The following is a 15521-nucleotide window of genomic DNA, read 5'->3' as shown; positions in this document are numbered from 1 at the left end:
AGCACGGAAGGTGAGCTCCTCTTCGTCTGGGGCGCAGACTTTACAGGCGGAGGTGTTGTCTCTGTGATGGCGTCTGCTGCTCTCGTCAGGTCCGCTTTTCCTGAATGGCACTGAAATGTCGGGGTTGCAGCCTTCCCCACAGACGGGCCCTTTGGGGCCCTCCAGCCCCCTCCACCCAGACAGCATCCCAGCCCCTGAGCTTCCGGGGCTGGCTGCTCAGTGACAGGAGGCCTGTGCTTCCTAGAAAACCCCGTTCCTTACACCCAAGGGTGCCTCCTCGTTACCGACATGGCTTCCGGCTTTCCCTGTGGAGCCCTCGGGGCCTGTCCACTGGACGCGGCCCGCGGCCCGGTGAGCCCACACGCAGAGGTGCGGATTCTGATGCTGCGTTGCCGTGTGGCTCCTTTGGTTTTCCCTGTGGGCCTCTTGTCATGCTTTCATCCGTTTGAGCTGGTTCCAAGACCACGAGCCCTGGAGGGAAAGGATGTAGGGGACAGTCACCTGCTACCTGAGGGACTTGAGCCCCGAGCTCCCGGGCAGGGTGAAGGGAGGCTAGGAGGGGCCCGGGTGCCTCCAGCATGGCCTCCCGTGTGCCCAGGTGCAAGGATGGCCCGGAAAACCCATCCCTACGCATGGTGCTGAGGAGCTGGGGGCTCCCAAGGGAGGCACCCCCACCCCGCGCCCCTGGAAGACTGCAGGGTCGTCCCGTGCCGCTCCCCTGGGGGGAAGGCTGTGGCTCCTGCCCCGAGACCTGTCCCTGTTGGCCCCGTGTCCCTGTCCTCCTGCACCCGGGCCCGGAAGGTGTGGTTTTGAGCACTGTTGCTCCAGCTTCCACCCAGTTCACCAGAAGAGTCTGGTCTCACGTCAGGCAGAGAACTCATTTCCCTCTCTGGCAACCACTGAATTTGAGAATGTCCTGTTTTATCATCATCGAAAGAACTGAAACCGTCCCATGAAATAAAATGGAACGCCCCGTCAACGCCCAGGGAGACACCAGGGTCTTTCCTCACCGAGTGGCTAGCAGAAGCAGGAGGGTGGCCCCTGCCCCTCCTACGAGGTCCCTGGGAGGATGGCGTAAGGCCCAAGCCGCTCCAGGTGGCAGCAGTCATAGGGCGGGCCCTGCACCAGCCCGCTTCCTTCCTGCCCCCCCCCCACCCCCCGCGGTGGCCTCACCTGCACCCCAGGCCCTTCCTGGACTCCCAGGCTCAGCCTAGTAGAAAGCCCCTGACCCACTGGGGCACTCAGCCCCGTCTCCTCTTGACGCTGCTTGGGGGGCAGAGGCCACAAAGAGACTAGGCAGTTCCCACATCCGTTCAACCACAGGACCTCCTCCTCACTGCAGATCTGTTGGTTTCCCAGAGGCGCCCAGGGAGAATCCATATCGGGGAAGTGTCAGGCCCAGGGTTCCCGAGATTCCTTCCCAGAAATGCAGGGAAAGTGGGAAGAGGGAGGTGTGTGATTCCCTGAGCAAAGAGGCTTTGGTGAACCTCTTCCCCATGCCTAGAGCTGAACCATGGCATCACTGGCTGCGTGTGAGCACTTCAGCCCCATGAGGGAACGTCACTCAGCTATTGGCTGGCCCCAGGCAGGTCTCTGGGGGTGGGGGGCACTCGAGTAGGCATGGCCAGGGAAGGCTTCTGCCTTCTAGCAGAAGGTGCCCCCCCCCCCCCCCCGCAAAGCCCTGGGTTTGAAGGTGTGGGTTTGGAGTCGGGGCCTTGCTCGGCCACCCATCTTCCCACCAGCTGTCATGTTCGGCATCCTGGGGAGCCATCGTGGATGTGCTGACCCCTCGGTCTGCTCCCACTGGTGGTGGACGTGGCTGGAAAGCATCCTTGGGCCTCTCCCTCCTCTGAGGCTCACACTGTTTTCCCTCCTTCTGTCCCCCAGCTGGTCAGTGAGAAGGTCGGAGGCGCCGAAGGGACCAAGCTCGATGAGGACTTCAAGGAGATGGAGAAGGTACAGGGGAGGTGGTGCGCCCGGCCTGGTGCTCAGCACCGTTTACCAAGTGCCCGTGGCCACAGCGTCACATCTGGGCTGCGGGTGGGGCTCCTGGATGGACAGATCCCCCAGCCACGGGGGACCCGCGTAGCGAACCACAAGTAGGCAGGGAGGCCAGCAGCCCTCCGAGCGGCGGGCGGCCCTTGTGTGGGCTCTGAGGCAGGCGGGGCGAGGGAGCGGGGCGAGGGCTCTCCAGGGGCTCCGGGTTTGGCCTCCGGTGCATGATGGTTATAAAACCCCCACACGCTGCCTCCCTTCACAGAAGGTGGACGTTACCAGCAAGGCTGTGACAGAAGTGCTGGCCAGAACCATTGAGTACCTGCAGCCCAACCCAGGTAGGGGTACCAGCCAGCTAGTCTGGAATTTTCCCCTTACTGGAGCTCGCAGGAGGAACGTACGAGCTCAGAGAACTGAAATGCCCAGGGTGGGCAGGTTGTGTGTGTGGCTGGATCCCAAGGGTCCAAGGGATGTCCTCAGTCCTGCACTTTTTCCACTTCATCCGGCGGCTCTCGTTCTGCGTGGCAGTCCTAGCCTTAAATCACCCTTACGGCTGACAGTCCCAGCAGAAAAGAGCGTCTTTCCCACATGACCAACTCACTGGACCAGTTGGAATCGGTCGCCCACCCATGCGCCAGGCCCCAGCCACCTGCCCACCCTTGGAGCATGAGGTGGGGTCCCCTAGTCCGAGAGGGAGACAGGGACCTTTCCCTGAGAGAAATCCAAGGGCCGGTTCCCATAGCAGGAGGTGATGGGTGTGGGACGCGCGGCGACACCAGTCACGTCCACTCGAGGCCTGTGCCGCGGACGGCCTGGAGCAGGCGGAGGGAAGTGCGTGGCTCCCCTCCCCCCACCCCAGCGGAGGGCTGTGTCTGGGGCACCTGTGCACACCTGCGCCCGCCCCCCACGCCTTCTCTGAGGTGCTCCTCCCGGGCCAGGGAAGGCAGCTTCTTGATGACAGCTGGGCCGCAGGACGAGGAGGCCCGGGGGGCCCAGGGGAGCCGGTCACCTCCTGCCTCCCGCCGGGGCTCCTTTGTGGCTGAGGTGAGCACAGAAGGGGAGGTCTGTGCAGGAGCTTCTTCGCAGAGCCTGGCTGTCAGCAGGCATAGGAACCGAGGTCCCTTGGGCCAGGGCAGTGCTTTAGAAAGAAGGGTGCTGGGGAGAGGAGGAACCCAGAGAGGAGCAGCCGGTGGCCGGTCAAGTGCAGGCCTCCGGGCTTCGTGAGCGAGACTGGCCGCGTGCCGACCCAGCCTGTTCTGTTCCAGCCTCACGGGCCAAGCTGACGATGCTCAACACGGTGTCCAAGATCCGCGGGCAGGTGAAGAACCCTGGCTACCCGCAGTCAGAGGGCCTGCTGGGCGAGTGCATGATCCGCCATGGCAAGGAGCTGGGCGGCGAGTCCAACTTCGGTGAGGGCCGCGGGAGGCCACTTCCCTGCCGCTGCGGAGTTTTCTGTGGGGACGAGCGAGGATCGGAGTGTTGGCTGTAGGGCCACAGCCGCTGGCAGGCCTGCCCTCCAGCCGCAGCTGATTCTGGGGAAGCCGGTCCTTGCGGTGGGGGGTCGTTTGACAACCGTCCTCGCCAGCTCCTGGCTGCTGGGGCTCAGGATCAGACCATAGGGTCCCTCATGGGGTCCTGAATTCTGGCATCTGGGCCCCGGGGCGGGAGGACAGTTTAGAAGTTGGGGTGTCTTGGGCCCCTAGGCTGCGGCCTCCTGTGACAGTTTCTTGCCCATTCTGGGTTCTGCCGCAGGCGACGCCCTGCTGGATGCAGGGGAGTCCATGAAGCGCCTGGCAGAGGTGAAAGATTCCCTGGACATAGAAGTCAAGCAGAATTTCATCGACCCCTTGCAGAATCTGTGCGACAAAGACCTGAAGGAGATCCAGGTGCTGCCCGCGTCCCACCCCCCCACCCCCCACCCCACCCCCGCGTGCCCTGCCCAGTGTGGCTCCCCAGTTCACACACACAACCCCCCACCCCAGCACCACCTGAAGAAGCTGGAGGGCCGCCGCCTGGACTTCGACTACAAGAAGAAGCGGCAGGGCAGGATCCCCGATGAGGAGCTGCGCCAGGCCCTGGAGAAGTTTGAAGAGTCCAAGGAGGTGGCGGAGACCAGCATGCACAACCTCCTGGAGACGGATGTGCGTCTGGGCCCCACTGGGGGGAGCCCGGAAGGCGGGGCCGGTGGGCGGAGTCACGTGTGCCCCGCCCGCAGCGGGTTCGGCGCCCCGGTGGAGCCTCCGGGACCTAAGGGGGCAGCCACCCTCCCCTCAAAGCCCCCTAAAGCTTTCTGGGCACCTCCGCGGGCAGCGGTAGGGTCAGGCAGATGGGGAGAGGGCCGGCCCCCTGCGCCAGGAGCGTTCTGGAGAGGCTCCCTGAAGAGGCGGCCTTGGGGGGAGGGGTCACAGGGAGAGCCTCCCCTTCAGCAGCCGGTCGCTTGCAGATCGAGCAGGTGAGCCAGCTCTCTGCGCTGGTGGATGCCCAGCTGGACTACCACCGGCAGGCCGTGCAGATCCTGGACGAGCTGGCCGACAAGCTCAAGCGAAGGTGAGCCCCGTCCTGCTTTGGGCCGGTCTTTCAGGGCACCCGGGACATGCCACCGGCTTCTATGAGGGTGCACTCAGGGTGGAGGTTCCAGGAGAAAGACCTGTCGGGCTTGTCTCGCTTGTCAGAGGGGAGGGCTGGAGTGGCCTCGGACAGGGGGGCAGGGCTCCTGTCTCCCGAGAGTCCTAGTCCAGTGCCTGAGAAGGGGAGCCTCGCGCAGCCATGTTCCCAGGCAGGGTGGGCATGCTAAGGGACTTCAGGTCTGGCAGGACCTGGCCAGCTGGCAGGCTCTGAGAAGGGCCCGAGCCGGGGGAGGGGGGGGGGGGGGCGGGGGGCCTTGTGGTTAGACCCATCGGGCCTCTGCGCCCAGGCCTGGCCCCGGGGGGCAGCAGCACAAAAGGCGGGAGGCGGAGGCGTCCCTTCATCGTGGATAACACGGGGTTCGGCCGCCGGCCACTCCCCGCTCTCCTCCCTGCACACAGGATGCGGGAAGCCTCCTCTCGCCCCAAGCGGGAGTACAAGCCCAAGCCCCGGGAGCCCTTCGACCTTGGGGAGCCCGAGCAGTCCAACGGGGGCTTCCCCTGTGCCACGGCCCCCAAGATCACAGGTAAGGAGCGGGGAGGGGGCCGCCCCCCCCAAACCGCAGAGCCAGGCCCCGCCCAGGGTCTTCAACCCCCTCTGTGCTTTGTGTGTGAGCAGCTTCGTCTTCCTTCCGATCTTCTGAGAAGCCCATCCGGACCCCCAGCAGGAGCATGCGTGAGTGTCCCCGCAGGCGCGGCCCCGCCCTTACATGCTCCCGGCCTGCTAGTCCATTTCAGGAGGGCCTCCCTCCTCCCCTCCTCCGGTGGGAGTGGACACCCCTGCTGCCAGTCCTCTCGGCCCGTCGCGGGGGGGGGGGGGGGGGGCCGGGCCCCTGGGCGGGGGCCCCCCCCCCCCCCCCCCCGGGGGGGGGGGCCCCCCCCCCCCGCCCACCCAGCGGGGCCGGCGGGGGGGGGGGGGGGGGAAGCTCGGCGCCAGGGCCAGGCAGCACGCCCCCCCATCGGCGTGAGTGTCCAGCAGGCTCCGGGCCCTCTGAGTGGCACGGTCATTCTGTCACCCCGATGCCCCCGCGCAGCCCTAGCTCTTCCCAGGAGCGTTTTGGTGACCGCTCGTGGAGCCCATTCCCATCCCTCATCCCTGGTTCTTGCTGACAAAGCTGGGTGGGCAGGAGGAAGGAGCAGCTGCCCTTCGGGGGACAGGAGCCCCCGGGGAGGGGGGGGGAGGAGCCAGCGGTCTGAGCCAAGCCCCCACCCCCAGCCCCGCTGGACCAGCCGAGCTGCAAGGCTCTGTACGACTTCGAGCCCGAGAACGCCGGGGAGCTGGGCTTCCACGAGGGTGACGTCATCACGCTGACCAACCAGATCGACGAGAACTGGTACGAGGGCATGCTCCACGGCCAGTCGGGCTTCTTCCCCCTCAGCTACGTGGAGGTGCTGGTGCCCCTGCCTCAGTGACCGCGTCGGCCCCGTCCACGTCGGCCCTCTGCAGCCGGGGCGGCGCCCGCGGGCGCTCCCCGTGGGGGAAGGCAGGCCTCGCTGGGGCAGCAGGGCTGGATGTCGGGGAGGGGCCCGCTTCCACGAGGGCCCCCCCCACCCCGCGGTCCCCGCTCCAGGCGGCAGTCTGGGGGCCGGGCAGTATTTTCGCTCCCCGACCCCGCGCCCCGAGGGGGCGAACACTAAGGTGCTCTTAGAAACACTAACTTCCTCCCACGCCTCCAGGAGCGGGTAACTCCAGGTGGGCCCCCTCACTCTCACACGCGCGTGCACACACACACCCCCCCCCCCCCCCCCCAGGAGACCTGCCCTGAACAGGAGGAGATGGGGGTTCTGAGCAGGACCCCTGGCCGACACTCACCACCCTGCTTTTCAATTCACCCACAACACTCCTTCCCAGCCCCAACTCCAGGGCTCCCCAGGCCCTGGCACACCCGTGGATGCCACCTCCCTGGGGAGAGATGAGCCTGGGGTCCTCAGGGTTCCCCTAAGGCCGGCCCTCTCTGAGCAGCCTCTGAGGTGCCGTCCTCTCCCTCCTCCAGTGCCCTCCACCCTGCCCCGCACCCCCTCCTCGCCTCCCAAGTGTAGGGTGCCCTGCCCCAGATAAGCACACCGGACGATCCTCTGGCACAAACCGCCACCACCAGCCGTGCCCACGGCACACGTGTGCACCACAGACGGGACCACAGGAGTCTTGTGGCCTCTGTCCTGCAGGTGGTCCCAGACCCCTGGGATCACCCTGAGGAGGGTCACAGGCGCCTCCCCAATCCCAAGCCAGCCACTGTCCCCACTGCTGACAGCGGCCCCAGCCATCTTCCGACAGACAGACCAAGGCAGGCAGCCGCCCTGACCAACAGAGCCGAGCCCCGCAGCTACTTCCTCTCTTGTCTAACCCAAAAATTGGCGCAACTAGGGGACCTCGGGACTGGATCACATTCCCCTCCTCTGATGACCTTGCAAAGGCCCCAGGGACACCTGGCTCTGAGGCCCCCTCATTGCCATTACACGGGGGAAGCACAGACCTCCCGGCAGACATGAGCAGTGGAACCTGGGCCACGATCGGCAGATCGAAATGTAATCCTGATTTTTTTTTTTTTTTTTTTTTTTAAGTATTAAATGTCTCTTTCTACAGCCTCTTGCTTGGTGTGGTGCAGGGCGGGTCTTCCTCCCCGGCTCTCTGTGAGTCTCCAGGGGAGCCGGGGGAAAAGTCATTTGCCCAGCCACCAGCACAGGCATCACATCCTCCAGATGTCCCTGCAGCCCCAGGAAGCCCGCAACGTGGGCGCTCCGAGCAACCCCTCCTGCACCGCTGCCCAGACAGCAGCCTGTGTGCCCAGGGACGAGAGCGGGGGGGCTCCCCCTCCCCCCAGGGTGAGACACACACACCCAGGCTATTTGCTTCTGTCTTTTATTATCCGTGCCCCAACCACCGCACAGCTAAGTTGCACGGGAACAGAGCGGCACAGCCCCCAAGAGAACCCCCTGGTCCCAGTCCCCCTCAGCCCAAACCACGGTGGGGGGGGGAGGTGGATCAGAGTCTGACCAAGAGGCTCCCCCAGGCCCTGGCAGGCGGGGCCTCAGCTCCCTTGTTTAAGAAGGCTGTAAACCTGCTCCAGCACGGGGCACAGGCCCTGGTCCTTGGGTGTCCTGCTGGCCAGGGAGATCTGAAAGGAGCAGGGCTGGTGCCTCAGGGCTGTGCCCGGTGGTCCTGGCCTCACCGGCTCCCCTCCATCCGGGCAGAGGCTCTCCTAACCGACTCACATGGTAGCGTCCCCAAGACAAAGTTTTATGTTTAAATGAGGAGGCCTGCTCACGCGGAATGTTCTGGGTTTGGGGAGGGGAGGACTCTCTGCACGCTCCAAATCCTACTCTCTTCCTAGCTGCCTCCTGCCTAGGCTCTCACACCCTCTGCGCCGGGGGCTGCCCCCCGCCCCACCAGCCCAGCAACGGGGTGGAAGTGACCCGTGGCAGCCGGAAGCTCTAGTCACTCTTGAAGTTTGAGCAAAACAAGCAAACGTGCAAAACTGCATTTCTCTACAAGGCAGGAAGCCAGTTCTCACCCCTGAGGCCGCCGAGCCCTGCCGCGTCCCACTGGCTGTAGGGCCGGCGAGCTGGAGAGACCTCTGCTCGCCTCAGCTCTGCCGGCGCTTGAGGCTCTGAGTCAGACCCCTTGTGCACTCGGGTGGGCGCCCACGCCGTGACATAGGGCCCAGTGTGGCTTCTCCATCCCCACGGCCCAGGGTCCGCGGGTTCTCCCCTTCCTAGCTGCTCTTGAATAGCTCTCCCCGTCACCGTCACCACCCAGCTGTGACCCAACAATGCTGTTGACAGCGTTGACACCCAGCTGAAATAATACGGGACTTAGGACACTGTTTCTCAGGCTGCCCGCGGATGGATTCTCGAGGGCTCCCCCCACATTGTCTTCCTACGGAGTCTGCACGAGACAGGGGACATGAGTCTTACCTTCAGCTTGTCGAGGTACGTGTGCTCCTGGCTCCAGGGCTCCTGGAACCTCACGAGGTCAGGGGCGCCCTTGTAGAATTCCACCAGCAGCATCTGGGGGACAGGGGGCCGATGGGACTCCTCGCTCCTGCCCTCCCGCCCGTGCCAGGTGCCGGGGATACAGCGGTGGGCAGCCTGTGGGGCTTCAGTCCCATATGGCACGTAGGTGCCCAGGACTCCAAGGGAGACCGCCCACTGAGGAGTGCCACCAGGGAGCTCGGCAGGAGGCCCCTGGAGGGGGACCGAAGTAGCCCCAGGCAGAGGGAGGCACACTGAGTGTCGCACAAGCCTGACACGGACCCCTTGCGCAGCCTCATCCAAACAACAGTATCCGGGATCCCACAGGTGTGACCAACTAGCTTTTTTCAAACGCCACTTGGAACATCGACACCAAAAAACAGCTGGGGGACCACCTCAAGTCCCCTCACGTGCCTCCATTTGGAGAATCAGTGCAGGTGCAGAGGCCCGAGGCGGGGGCACCTCCGGTAACTTCCAGAACAGCAAGGCCAGGTGGGGGGAGCAGGTGGGCAAGGATCAGGGACTTGAGCCTAAAGCCACAGGTGATTTTCAGCCCCGGGCGAGGAGTCTGGCCTATGCCCCGATGTGGCGCCTTCAGCCACCCTGAGTCCTGCAGTCTCGCCACCGTCCAGCGGGGTCCTTCAGCCCCACCCGCCCCTCTCAGGGGCCCTGTGCGCCCCGCCCGGGAGTGAGCTCACCATCTCATGAAGGATGTCATTAGTCAGGAAGTTGTCCTGGACGTAGGCCATCTCCACGTCCATGGGGATGCCGTAGTCACTGGGCCTTTGCTGGCAGGGACACGAGCCAGTCACGCCCAGCCTCCGATCCCACGAGGGGATGTGTCCTGGGCCAGCAGTCAGAGAATCACACTGCGACCAGGTTCAGAGCCACGTGGGTCCTCCACGGAAGGCTGCCGTGCGACTCCGGAGGCAGCGTGGCCCTGCCCCCAGCAAGAGAGGCCGCCAAGCGAGCCACGCACCCTGGAATGGCTTCCCAAGCCCGATTTCTGACCCCAGGACAGATGTGGGGAATGGCACTCGGCAGAGTTTGGGAGGGAGGCCGTGTTAGTATCAAGGGCTCCACGTGATGCCCGCGCCTTTTCAACATCCAGGCCCTCCGGGGAGCCCGGGACAGCGCGACGGTTATGGTCCCGTTTCACGGGGGGAAACGGAGGTCCCCGATCCCCTAAATGAACCCAGAACCAGAGTCCTGGCCACGGACCATCGACAGGCCCCTCCTGGCCCGCAGCGCCGCGACCCTGCCCTCCCCCCACAGCCCCGCCTACCTCGGGGGGCGGCATCACCCAGAAGGGGGAGATCTTAGACTCGGGGCCCGGGTTGCCAGAGTAGTAAGGGGCTGCGGGAGGACAGTGAGAGTGGCGACCGCCTGGAGAGGTCGGCGGCCCCGAAGCGCCACGCGCGCACGCGCGCGCACACAGACGCACGCGCCCGACGCACGCGCGCGGCCCAGGCCTTACCGCAGAGCAGGGCGAGGCAGGGCTGGAAGCCGTTGCTGGAGCCCTGCAGCCGCAGCTGGTAGTCCATCTGCGAGTCGATGTCCTGCAGCGACGGGAGCGCGGGGCTGTGCGGGTGGCTGTGGTACCAGCCCACGAGGGACAGGCCCCGCAGGAGCAGGCTCTGGTAGATCTGGGGGCACAGGCGAGGCTGCGGTAGAGCCAGGGGCTCCCCTCCCAGCCGCCAGCGCACCTGCCGCATCCCATCCCCATTCGAGGCCAGCACTTAATATGTGCCTGCTGTGTGTGCCTGGCCCGGGGACACAGCGGTACCAAGACAGAGCCCGCCCCCGCCCTCTAGGAGGCCAGGGGAGGGGGAACAGTCAACAAATACATAAAAAAGATGCACCTGTCACAAAGCAAAGGCAAACGTTTATTTTAGGCAGGCTGTATCGCCAATTCCCGGCTCGCAGCGGGCACTCAAACAGTTAAACAGATAGGAGGATGTGTGTGTGCACTTGGGCAGGAACAGGCATTTCTGGACGCCTTCAGCAAGCAGAGGCAAGTGCTGGCGTAAGGAGCAAGAAAGAGGTGGGCCGAGAGACGTGCGTGCAGAATCCGCACCTATTCGCCTGTCCCCATGGGTCACTGCTGGTGCCAGAAGGTGGGTGTGGTGCACGTTGCACAGAGCCAGGCACATACAAAGCACCACTATGACAACGCTATTGACAGTGGCAGCTAATATTCACTGGGCTCTTACTATGTGCCAGGCACGGCCTGGAAACCGAGGCTCGGGGTAAAGAGGGTCGGCCACCTGTGCAGAGGAAGCAGGACCACGGACAGGGTCACAGCCACCGGGCGGGCGCTCACACATACTCTTTCGCACACTCGTTTTTGCACTACTAGCCACCGGGACAGGGTAGCCAGGACAGCTGTGTCCACACGAGCCCTCCCTACAACGCCCTGACCCCCCGCACCCCCTCACCTCCTCTTCCATGGTGGCCGCCATATCCGCATCCCCCAGCCGGCTCCGACAGGGGAAGGCTCTCAGCACCGTGAGCACTGTGCAGAGGCGAAGAGAAGGTGTAGACATCAACCCCAGCCCCAGACACCCCCCTGCCCACCTGGCCCCAAATACCCACTCTGGCTGTTGATGTCCCAGCGGCCCCCCAGGTACCCCACGACCTCGCTTCGAGTCAGGTGGCTGTGGAAGTCCTGGGGAGGGGACGGACACCAGAAGAGCGGCTCAGGCTGCGGCCCAGCCCCAAGTGCCTCTCCTCGGGGCCAGAGCCCTTGCAATGTGCCGGGACCACCCCATCGGCCTCCTCCTTCCTTCACTGATTGAGTGCCTACTGTTTAGCAGCAGTGAACAAAACAGAAAAGGTCCCTGCCCTCACAAGAGCCAACCTCCCAGGGACCCCTTCCAGGTGCCCCAGCCACCTGCCCAGGTCTCGCCCTTGGCCCTCAAGGGACAAGGTGACAGCTGGGCACACACCAGCAGGAACAGCACGTTGCTGGAGATGGCCACGTTGAACGGCTGGAACTTGTTGATGGCAGCGAAGGATGTTACTTCCACCAGGGTGTGGGGGTTCCTGTAGGAGCCAGAGGGTCCCACAGCTTCAGGAACTCAGCCCTGAGCTAGCTCCCCAGCCCCCAGAGCCAGCGCTAAGGATGTGAGGCCTTGTGTCCCCCCCGCCCCCCCCCCGCAAGAGCTAGTGAAATCTGGGGGCGGGGGTGTGGCGGGCACAGGGTGTGTCTGACCTGGCAGAGTCTCGACTGCCCAGCATGCAATACCGCACAGGCACCCGGATCTTGTTTTCCACCCGCTTCCCGGGGGGCACGGCCTCTGTGGGGCGGGCGAGGGGGGAAAAGGCAGCCTCAATCCCTCCCAGCCCAGAAGTGGAAAACAAAGACAAGGCGGCCCAAGAAAAAACCTCCAGAGGCAGCTTTAAAAATCAGGCCCCGGAACAGAGAGATCAGGTGGCAGGTTAACAAACTGGAAAAAAGGAGATTAAAATACCAGAGGAAGGGCTTAGGAAATCAGGCAAGGACCCCAGGAAACCAGGCAGGGGGGCCAAAGGAACCAGGCAGCGAAATCCTATAGGGGAGCGTGGAAATCAGGCAGCATAGTGAAGAAATCAGGCCACGGGACCAAGGAATCCAGCATTAGAGCTTAAGAAGCCAGGCAGGGGGGTGGGGGGCGCTGGGGGGCTCAGTCCGTTGAGCATCAGAATCTTGATTGCGGCTCAGGTCATGATCTCAGTGTTTGTGGGTTGAGCCCTGACTCAGGCTCTGCACTGACTGCACAGAGCCTGCTTGGGATTGTTCCCCCCACCCCTCCCCCGCTCACGATCTCCCTCTCTCCCTCTCTCCCTCTCTCCCTCAAAAAAAATAAAAAAAAATTAAAAAAAAAAAAAAAAGAAGTCGGGCCGCGAGAAAGAAATTAGGCAGAACTAGGAAGTCCGCCAGGCATGTCGGGAGTGCTGAGAAAAACGCAAGATCTGCACCCCCCCCCCCCCAGCCACCTCCTCACCCGAGTTCTGCCCGCCTCCTGCCCTCCTCTAAGCCTCTCACCTGGGTGCGCAGGCTCCAAGGGTCCCTTGGCAGGTAGTCTCCGACTCTTGTCCTCAGTGGAGACCCCTGCCAGAACCTCCTCCTCTTCTTCCTCCATCAACAGCTCCTCCTCCTCCCCTTCACTGGCCGGGCTCTGGTGGGGGCGGGGCGGGGCAGGCGGCAGGACCCTCAGCTGGGCGCCACCCACCCTCCTCACCAAGTTCCACTCAGACCTTCAGCTGGCCTTAGGGTCCTGCCATTGCCCCAGGGGCCCACTAGAGGGAGCGAGTGAGCACAGGCGGCCTGAGGTCCTGGTGCCGCTCAGAGATCTGAGCACCTTCCAGCAGCTGCCGGGCGGAGTTTCAAACCTCTCCTCCGCTTTTACAAGCTGTGCAGCTTCTAGCAAGCGCCCTAACCTCTCTGAGCTCTCTTCTCCTCATCTGTAAAAAGGGGCTAATGACCTCCAGCGCACAGGGACAGCATCAGGGTGAAATAAAATAATGCCTGCAAGGCAATTAGCACACCTCCTGTCGATCCATTACCAGATTCTCCCAATAATCTCTCCCGATCTGCCCTCAACTGCCCCTGCTGGGGTGACCTCCCAGTGTCCAAAACCCAACAGGCACATGGTCTCTGTACTCTTCCTCCTCGCCGCAGGGTCTGGCTGGTCCCGGCTCCTTCTTCTGGGAGCGCCCCAGGGACCCAGCTTCCCTCCCATCTCTCCAGTCCCCTCCATCTCCCACCCCTCCCCGGTGTGCAGGCTGGGTCCTCGGGTTTCTTGTCTCCCTACCTGCTCTCCTCCGGGGCAGTCTCCTCCACTCTTGGGACTGGAACCCTGTCTCTGGCCTGACCACCCCCACAGTCCTGTCTCCAGCCCAAGCCTCCCCTGAGCTCCAGACTCAGCGTCCGGCTGATCCTGGAAGTCTCGGGGAGGGGGGGGGGGGTGCTCCCAGGCACCTCCACTCAGCTCTATAACCACGCTGCACCTGACTGTCCCCCAATCCTCCCCAGTCCCCATGGCAGCCTCATCTCTTAACACCGACATCTATCTGATGCAACCGCAAATCCAGTGAGATCCACTTTCAAAATCGGCCAAAACTTGCCCGCTTCTTGACCCATCAATTGTCCGCCCGGTCCACCCCATCATCTCCTGCCTGGACCGGTTCTGTCAACCTGCATCCTGGTCCCCAACTTTCACCCTGGCCACCCCCCAGTCTTTGTGCCAGACGGCGGCCACCAGGGGGCGCGTGTGGGCACCTGAGTCAGGTCTGCCCATCCTCTCTGCCCTCCTGGGCTCCCACCCACCTCAGGGAAAAAGCCCAAGTCCTCCCCGCCTGTTTCCAGCCTGCCATCGGCCCTGCAGGTTTCCGATCTGCCAGCAAGATATACATATACGACACATACGGATACTGTTAGGATCTTCACTTACATACGAAGGAGAATTAGCACCCAGAGACGACCCTAGGCCAAGCTCACCAGCTGGTGAATATTCAAAGATGTTATTACTATCATAGCGTTAGAAACTCTCCCCGATCTGGTCCCTGCCACTGTCTCCAGTCCCCTCAGCTGCTTAAGACACGTGAGCCTCAGGCTGCATCCGCTGATCACGGTTCCCCAAGCGCTGTGTGGCTTCCTACCTCCGCGGCCCTGCTGTCATCGGCTCCCTCTGAAAACTCCTCCCTTCGCCTCGCTCTGACAAACTCCCCGTCATCCCACAGGGCCCAGCTCCAATGTGCTCACTCTGGGTACTCCTTATCCAACAGCGCTTCAGGAGGCTGAGGGACGCACCTCATCGGCGGCAGCCGTGGGAATGTGCAGCTGGTGTCGCCGGAGCCAGGCCGCCTTGTACTTGTCCAGTTTCTGGCCCTTGTACTTGACAGAGGCCCAGCCACAGCCGGACTTCTTGGCCGGGTTCACCAGCTTCTTGCAGTGGGTGGCCCAGGCGCTGGGTGAGTTGAACACCTGTCCCGTTTCCTGCCACACGATCCTCCCGTCGGGCTGTAGGTCCCCCATGAACTTCTTCCCCTGCAGTAACAGCAGCCTGGCTTCCACCCGGGCCCTGGTACCCACCAAGCCACCTCCAGGAAGTCCTCCCTGACTCCCCCCCGCACTGCTCCCCGGAGCTCGGCACCCACTTCTGCCCACGGCATCCCTCCCAGGAAGCTGACCAGCTTACATGCCTCCCGGTCCCTGTATGTCCACAGGGACATCAGCCTGGATTAAAACTGCCCAGCTCTGTGTCTGCCCACCCGCTCACTGGACCGTGAGCCCCCAACGGGCAGGGACAGGGCCTGCTTGGTCCCTAACACACAGCACACAGCCTGGCACACAGCAAGTGCTCCATTCATTGAACTGCCCCCACTCACAAGGCCCAAGGAAACAGCAGCAAACGTGTAAAACATAGTGTAGCAGGCGGCCTGCTGGGCGCTGTATTCCTTTGACCCTCCTACAACCCCGCGACAGGAAAAATAAAAACCCATTTTATAGATGAGGAAACCAGGATATGGAGAGGTTGAGTAAGGTCACACAACCAGGAAAGCGGTGGTGTCCTCTCCGAGCCTCAGTTTCTCCTCTGTGGAATGGGCTGTTTGGTAAACGATGCCCTGCAGCCCAGAAGGGTCCGTGCTGGGTCTGGATGCTTGTTTCAATTTCCCCTCCCCACACCTGGGCTTGGCCGGTGGGAGGAGAGCTCTGGGCCTCAGTTTCCCCTTCCTGCCCCAGCCGGGACGGGATGGGGGGTAGGGGACGCTCACCAAGTAGTAGATGGACAGCACCCCGGCGCCGGGCTCCAGTAGCGCGTCTTTGAGGAGCACCCGCAGCGTGACCGCGCGCCGGGTGAGCGCGCCCCCGGGCCCGCCGCAGCCCCCGGGGCCCGCCCCCGCGTCCCGGCAGGACCCGGGGGGGGAAACAGAGGCCCAGAGCTC

The 15521-nt window shown here is 63.6% G+C and overlaps 2 protein-coding genes across 2 annotated transcripts in view; one reads left to right on the top strand and one right to left on the bottom strand.

Moving 5' to 3' along the window:
* The window catches only part of SH3GL1 (SH3 domain containing GRB2 like 1, endophilin A2), a 30507-nt gene extending 23305 nt beyond the window's left edge, over positions 1 to 7202 (top strand). Inside the window, exons 2-10 of the mRNA XM_049639639.1 lie at positions 1888 to 1956; positions 2261 to 2333; positions 3261 to 3404; positions 3748 to 3881; positions 3978 to 4136; positions 4439 to 4542; positions 5022 to 5146; positions 5239 to 5295; positions 5836 to 7202. Of these exons, the coding sequence (XP_049495596.1) occupies positions 1888 to 1956; positions 2261 to 2333; positions 3261 to 3404; positions 3748 to 3881; positions 3978 to 4136; positions 4439 to 4542; positions 5022 to 5146; positions 5239 to 5295; positions 5836 to 6032 (1062 nt within the window). The 3' untranslated portion in view covers positions 6033 to 7202. The remainder of the gene's footprint in view (positions 1 to 1887; positions 1957 to 2260; positions 2334 to 3260; positions 3405 to 3747; positions 3882 to 3977; positions 4137 to 4438; positions 4543 to 5021; positions 5147 to 5238; positions 5296 to 5835) is intronic.
* Positions 7201 to 15521, bottom strand: part of MPND (MPN domain containing) — a 9008-nt gene continuing 687 nt past the window's right edge. The window contains exons 3-14 of the mRNA XM_049639640.1: positions 15351 to 15514; positions 14386 to 14622; positions 12619 to 12751; positions 11806 to 11890; positions 11540 to 11636; positions 11187 to 11259; positions 11030 to 11106; positions 10069 to 10237; positions 9877 to 9947; positions 9290 to 9379; positions 8535 to 8627; positions 7201 to 7735 (exon numbers count right to left, since the gene is read on the bottom strand). Of these exons, the coding sequence (XP_049495597.1) occupies positions 7649 to 7735; positions 8535 to 8627; positions 9290 to 9379; positions 9877 to 9947; positions 10069 to 10237; positions 11030 to 11106; positions 11187 to 11259; positions 11540 to 11636; positions 11806 to 11890; positions 12619 to 12751; positions 14386 to 14622; positions 15351 to 15514 (1376 nt within the window). The 3' untranslated portion in view covers positions 7201 to 7648. The remainder of the gene's footprint in view (positions 7736 to 8534; positions 8628 to 9289; positions 9380 to 9876; positions 9948 to 10068; positions 10238 to 11029; positions 11107 to 11186; positions 11260 to 11539; positions 11637 to 11805; positions 11891 to 12618; positions 12752 to 14385; positions 14623 to 15350; positions 15515 to 15521) is intronic.

Source organism: Panthera uncia, chromosome A2 (assembly GCF_023721935.1).
Source record: "Panthera uncia isolate 11264 chromosome A2, Puncia_PCG_1.0, whole genome shotgun sequence".
Classification (NCBI taxonomy): Eukaryota; Metazoa; Chordata; class Mammalia; order Carnivora; family Felidae; genus Panthera; species Panthera uncia.
The sequence above is the reverse complement of the archived record's forward strand: the minus strand, read 5'-3'. Positions and strand labels throughout refer to the sequence as shown.